Below are 6,894 nucleotides of genomic sequence, written 5' to 3'. Positions count from 1 at the left end.
GTGCTGGGGTTATGGCTCAGCGGTAGAGCGCTCACCTCACACGTGCAAGGCTCTGGGTTGGAAATAGGTGAGAAGCAGATGGGCTGGAGGGGCAAAAAAAATAATAATAATAAATAAATAAATAAAGTGATAGAAAAATATAAATGAATGAATTCATAAATATTATGAAATAAAAATATATTCAAATAAAGACAAAAAAACCATAAAAATAAATAAATAAATAAAATAAAGTTATTGTTTACAACTACCAAAAAAAATTTAAAAAGAAGATTAAATCTTAAATCACAGATTTTTCTTTTTTACCCCAAGTTGGTGTGAGTCTTCTAAATTAGTTCCAGAATGGCTTCAGCAGAGGAACAGGATGAACTTAAGATTGTGAAGGTGGAAGAAGATCCTCTCTGGGATCAAGAAACCTACCTTCCAGTGAACAGCTTTTCTGGCCAGGAGGCCTCACACGGACTTTTTTAGGCAATTTTGTTTCCAAGAGACTCCTGGTCCTTGAGAAGCTCTAAGCAGGCTCTAAGAACTCTGTCATCAGTGGCAGAGACTAGAGATTCACACCAAGGAGCATATTCTAGAGCTGCTGGTGCTAGAGCAGCTCCTGATCATTCTACCTGAGGAGCTACAGGCCTGGGTGCAGGAGCACCATCTAGAGAGTGGCTGTGGTGGAAGATCTGGAGCAAGAGCTTAGTGAGCCTGGGAACCAGGTAAGAGGAGGAAGATGGGCTTCTAGACATTGAATACTAAATGAAGAGTGAAGTTTGGTGACACAGGTTAGTTGGCTTTAACTACATGTCTTAGTTCTCTGTTACTGTATAAACAGTTGCCCCTGAACTTTACTAGCTTAACAATAGCAACAACATCAGTTTTTATGAGTCAGGAATTTGGGAGCTACTTAGAAGAATCTCCTGTTAGGTAGCAGTAATGATGTCAGCCAAGACTATAGTCATCTGGTAACTTGAATGAGGCTGGTGGATCCACTTCCAAGATGGCTCACTTTTATGGTTGTTGGCAGCTTAATTTTCTTTCTGGCTGTTGGCAGGAGGTTTTAGTTCTTTGCTCCATCAGTCTCCTCTTAGACCTGCTTCAATATCTTTATGACATATCAGCTGGTTTTCTCAGGAGGAAAAAGAAAGGAAAGAGCCACAATGCTTTTCATGACATAGAAGTTATATACCATCATTTCTGTCACACTTTTGTTCAGTAGAAGTGAGCCATTAAGTACAGTACACACTCGAGGGAAGGGGAGTTAGACTCTGTCTTTTAAAGGGAGGACTATCAAAAACTACCTATTTTAAACCATCCCCCTGTTCTCTTTTAGAGTATGAAACTAAACTCTGCTCCTTCCACTGAGCCACTGCTTTAGAAAATGTTTCAAATTATTCCATATGATCTCTTTAATTAAGTATTAGCTTGGACTCTCATAGTCTTTCTCTTATGAACCCAAATATACCTGCCTTCAGACCCCATACCAGGAATACAGACATGTTAACGTGCTTACAGAGGACATGGTACATCCTAAGGGCAAGCAGGAATCAACAGTCATCCAGCTCCAGTCTATGGTGACACACAGTTCAAATATGAAGCTTTTGGCCTCCACCAATTTCAAGAACAAGGTAAGGACTTTGACGGGTCCATTCAGGAGATCTCCATTGGCTCTCTGTAGGAAATTGTTTAAGACTGTGGACTTTGGAGCCAAATTGCCTGAGTTGGAATTTAAGCATTGCTATTCTGTAGCTCTTGACAACAAGCGGTTCAGGGAAGCTTTCTGTTCCTTCAATTGATGCATCTATGAAATGGGGCTAATCATCATACCTCAGTCAAATAGTCAGTTGAGAATTCAACAAGTTAATATGTATGAAACACTTAGAACAGTGCTAGTCTTGTGGTGAATAGTTTGTAGTAACTGGTCATGTGCATCCTCTCTGGGAATCTTGCTTTTTCTGGGTAATCCCTTCCAGCAATTTCAGCAATGCTCTTGACCTTAATATCCCCATTTAAAACTCCTGACATTAAACTGTTAGGTTTGCATTCTTAGAATATATACATCTGATTTCCATCCTATGATAGTGCTTTTTCATAATGGAGAAGGATGACATTGTTTGGTCCATTTATTATTCTGAAAACCAGAAGTTGGTATCAAAACAGAAAGTCTTAAAAGAAATGGAACATTTTGGGGAGAGCAGATTCCAAAAAAATGTTTCTCTGGATTCTAAGTACAGAGAAACTTGTAAACATGAGAACAAGGTAGAAAAGCAGAGTTGCCATTCAGTTGGAGAAAGATGTCACCAGTGGAATGAATGTGGGAAAAGCTTCACTTAGAGCTCAGTCCTTATTCAGCACCAGAGAATCCACACTGGGGAGAAGCCACATGAATGTGAAGAATGTGGGAAGGCTTTCAGTGGAACCACACTGGAGAGAAACCCTATCAATGTAAGGGAGTGTGGGAAATCCTTCAGTGCCAGCAATGGCCTCATCAGACACAGAAGAATCCACACAGGAGAAAAACCCTATCAATGTGAAGCATGTGGAAAGGCTTTCTGCCTCAGCTCTTTAGATTACACACTGAAGAGAAATGCTGTCAGTGTAATCAGTATGGCAAAGCCTTTAGTCAGAATGCAGGACTTTTCCAGCATCTCTAAATCCACACTGATGAGAAACCTTATCAATGCAGTCAGTGGTGTAAAAGCTGTAGTAGGTGGACACTCCTTATGAAACATCAAAGAAGCCACACTGGAGAGAGACCTTATAAGTGTGATGAGTGTGGGAAAACTTTGGTCATCACTGCCACCTTATTAGCCACTTTAGAATCCATACTGTTGCTGAACTGGTCTCATTTCATGGACTTCCAGGCCCCTAAATGTGACTTTCTTGGAAAGTAAGATTTTTTAAGTGACTTATTCTATTTTTATCAAATTTGTTTTGCTTAGGAATGAATACCTTATCTATAAATCAAAGGCTGGTGTCTCCTGGGTGGATGTCTGTGGATATGGGCAGCCTCCTTATTCCCTGTCCCTTGGTTCATTCTTAATGATTTCCCTTAAATGGACCAAATCTTATCTGGAAATAAATTGGCATTGAGAGGTTGTTTTTGAGTAATGCTGAATATTGACCAATGACCAACCCTAAAAGGATAGTACGAATGCATACTTTTTAAAGACCTGGTAAGTTGAAAGGATATATAGAGGTGAGTCTTTTTTTTTTTTCTGTAGGAGTTATTTTTTAAACACACTTAAAGCTTCTGGGAATAGGAGTCATTCTCATAGGAAATCATTGTTGTGGTTTTCTCTAACAATGTGACAGGAAGACAGGCCTGTAGTCCCAGCTACCTGAGAGGCTGAGATAGAAGAATCACTTGAGTCCAGTGTGGGGAGCCACACTGAATGACCACACCTTCCAGTCCTGATGCCTCAGGCTCTGACCAACCACTGCATTTGTTGTGGCTTGGGCAGAGAATGCTTGAATAGTAAGGAGGTCTTCTTTGTGGGCGCAACCCTAGGGTTGAGTTACACTCACCTATTCCCTTGTAGCCCTATCTCTTCTGCACTGTATGGATAGAACTTTCTAAGAACAGAGTCCTCCTAATAAACGCTCACTTCCGAGCATGCTCCCCCTCTCTCTCTCTCGTCAGCCTCTCGTGACTTTCTCTTACTCTCCCTTTTGGGGAGCTTGAGGCCGAGAGCCAGGGAAGCCATCCTGAAGCTTCTGTAAGGTAAATTGTGTCTGTGTTTTATTTTGTGACCCTGCAAATTCACACAAGTGATCTTAGTTCAGCTGCCCGTGCTGGTCAGGGGTGGCAGTTCAGATATTCAAGGTCTCAACATAGTGAGACTATGTCTCTCTCTCTCTCACACACACATACACCCACACCCACCCACCCACACAAAAAGACAGCATGATGGGTAACTTCCATAGCACTTTCATTAGAAGAGGTGGGGTGGTATACTCATTAACTAAGAAGTAGTATCCATGTAGTCTTGACAGTTTAAAAATCTTAAAAATCTGTGTGTAAAACCAGCAGTGTTGGTGGTGTGGAAATCTAAGTCCCATTTCACACCTGACTCCAAGTCCTCAGGGCAGGTCATTAGCATATTTAAGATTTCATATATATATATATATATATATATATATATATATATATATATATATATATTAAAACCTCTGTTCTCCACAAAGTACCTCTTTACTTACCTTTTCTTTCAGCATTATTATTTCCTTGCCATTGCCTTTTGAGTGTTAGTTAGCCATTTTAAGTGCCATTGCAAGCAGCATCATTGAAGTAGCTTTATAAAGAAAAGGAGCCTCTGATCTCAGGCAGCTGGTACTTAACTGGAGAGACTGGCATGTTAGGCCTTTTACCTTAAACACAGACTCTTGACACTAGACTATTCAGATTAAGATTCAAATCCTTCTTTTCTATTTGTGAATTGTGGGACCTAAAGCCCTTAATCATTTATTGAGGAATGCCCCTATGCTATAGTCTCTCCATTTGGAAAACAGATATCACTACCATTCTCATAAAATATATAAGACTAAGTGAATACAAACTTGTAAAGCTCTTGAACCATAGCTTTAAATAAAAAGAACTATGAGTTACATAAGAAATAATACCATCTAATAGGTATTAGGTATTGGTAGGTGAAACTGTAATCAAGTTAAAACTAAATAGGATATTAAATGCTTCTGTTGATATTCTTGTTATATTTTTCCTTATAATTAGAATCTGAATCAGAATATAAAGAGTAAATAAAAATTCAGTTTAGAAGTATAATGCTCTGCTGGGTATGATGGCACACACCTGTAATCCTAGTGACTTGGGTGGCTGAGGTAGGAGGATTATAAGTTTGAGGTCAGCCTGGGCATCATAGCAATACCTGTTTCAAAAAATAAAAAAGGCTAGGAATGTGGCTCAGTGGTAAAGTGCCCCTGGGTTCAATCTCTAGTATCCACCCAAATTATATGTATATGTATATACTTTTCCTTGTAACTTTGGAACCATACCAAAACCTCTTTAAAATTCCTTTACTGTTTCATTCATGATTAGAATAAGTACCAGCCAGTTAAATCCAAATTATAATAGTGCTTATCACATTTTAGAGTGCCTGAGAATCACCTGGGATCTCATTAAAATGCAGATTCTAATTAGAAAGTCTAGAAGGGATCCCAGGAATCTGCATTTTAAATGAGCTCTCAGGTGATGCTGCTGCTTCATGAAGTATATTTTGAATATCAAGGCCCCAGAGAGCCCTGAGTATTAACTAATACTCAGGTTTGGTCTTTTGTGATATACTAGAGGTGCCAAGTAAATGATAGCTTCCTTCCCTATCCTTCCATGAGCAACCTCTGCACACCTGTACCATTCACACTGACCTGCAGCTTCTTCCACACAAATTCAGCCAAATCTTTACTCTGGAAATCTAAATGGTACCTATAAAGGTTTGCTTTAGGAAAATACTACTCATGCTGCTGCAGCATTTCAGCACCTCTTTCTTCCTCCTCACATGAATTCCCAGGGTGAAGAAGGAGCTGCTGCATGTTTATGAGCATACTACAACCCTGCCAATCCTTATCCTTAGTCCTTTCTTGAACTTTCTGAGCTGCTTAGGCTCCAAGGACAAGATTCCAGCTAAAATGTCTCTACCTGTGGTACTACTATATGCCATAAATACTTTCAGCACTTAAGCCTGGATTGGTCCCTCTGTGACTCCAACCCCAGAGCTCAGATAGCCCCTTCTTCTCTCACATACTTAGGAAAAAGAAAAGAAAAGCTCACAGAAGAGAAAGTGGTCACCAAATAGAGACCAAAGAGGCAAAGGTGAAATTTTAAGAGAAGGAAGGACTTCCCAAATGGATGAGAAAGGAGTGGAGAAGGGGGTCAGGGAAGAGAAAAGAGCCTGATGGGGCAAGACTAGAGTAAAGAGAAAATTATAGGAGATGTTGGAAATGGGAATTGTTGGAAATGGTTTACTTGTTTGGTTTTGTGGTTTGTTTATGTCCAAATTCTTTTTCATTGATCTGGTCCAAAGTAGTGTATGACATCACTTCCCCACACTTAACCTCAATGATGGTGACAGAAGGATCAGTGGAACACCAAAGACCTAGAAAAGAAGTGAGGATCAAACCATAGGTAGGGGCACTTAATCAGCAAGCACCCACTGAATACCTACTTCCGTGCTCAAGGCCATCAGATGCTGTGGTAAGGCCTTGACACATCAGTGAGCAAAGTAATAAACCCCTTCTTCACAGAATTTCTATTCTAGCAGAAGAGGAAATATACAAAACCCATAATCACTAAATTATATAGCATATTAGAAGTGATACAGTGCTTTAGAAATAGAAGAAAGTAGAGTTGGGTGTGGCAACCCATGCCTGTAATCCCAGTGACTGAGAGGCAGGAGGAGGATCACAAGTTTGAGATCAGCCTCAGCAATTTAGTGAGACCCTGTCTCAATCAATCAATCAATAAAATATGGGCTGTGTGTGTGTGAGCTATGCACATTTGAGTGTATGAGGGAACTGGACTGATGCTGCCTGATTGGGCTGTGCCATGTATGTGTGCCTTTCCTTTAGCTCTGCCTATGATCCCACACAACACCTGAGATAGGTGTGACTTTCCAAGATGTCATTAAAACTGCTGACCGTAAGACATCACCAAGTAAGACTCCACCCTCTGAAACCCAATCCCTGCCTTATTTGGGTGGAACTTTTTCCTAATAAACACCAGGGTTCAGAGCGTGCTTGCTCTCTTGCCTGCCTCTTCCTCTTGCCTCTTGCCTCCTTGCCTTCCAGCATGGGAACTTGATTCTTGAGGCTGCAGAGCTATCCTGAACCCCCAAAAAGGTATTTTCTGTGTTTGTGTGGTTTATTTTTTTTTGTTGTTGCCAGCCCAATCCA

The 6,894-nt window shown here is 40.4% G+C and overlaps 1 protein-coding gene across 1 annotated transcript; it reads left to right on the top strand.

Moving 5' to 3' along the window:
* The first annotated feature begins 339 nt into the window (after positions 1-339).
* On the top strand, positions 340-2,882 carry Zscan31 (zinc finger and SCAN domain containing 31). The gene is given in 9 exon segments (XM_046459735.1): positions 340-462; positions 464-660; positions 662-707; positions 1,464-1,565; positions 1,568-1,640; positions 2,120-2,401; positions 2,404-2,438; positions 2,440-2,551; positions 2,554-2,882. Coding segments are annotated over 9 exon segments (1,299 nt in total).
* The last annotated feature ends 4,012 nt before the right edge of the window (positions 2,883-6,894 follow it).

Source organism: Marmota monax, unplaced genomic scaffold (genome assembly GCF_021218885.2).
Source record: "Marmota monax isolate L192 unplaced genomic scaffold, Marmota_monax_Labrador192_F-V1.1 WCK01_AAM20220418_F8-fsc00280, whole genome shotgun sequence".
Classification (NCBI taxonomy): Eukaryota; Metazoa; Chordata; class Mammalia; order Rodentia; family Sciuridae; genus Marmota; species Marmota monax.
The sequence above is the reverse complement of the archived record's forward strand: the minus strand, read 5'-3'. Positions and strand labels throughout refer to the sequence as shown.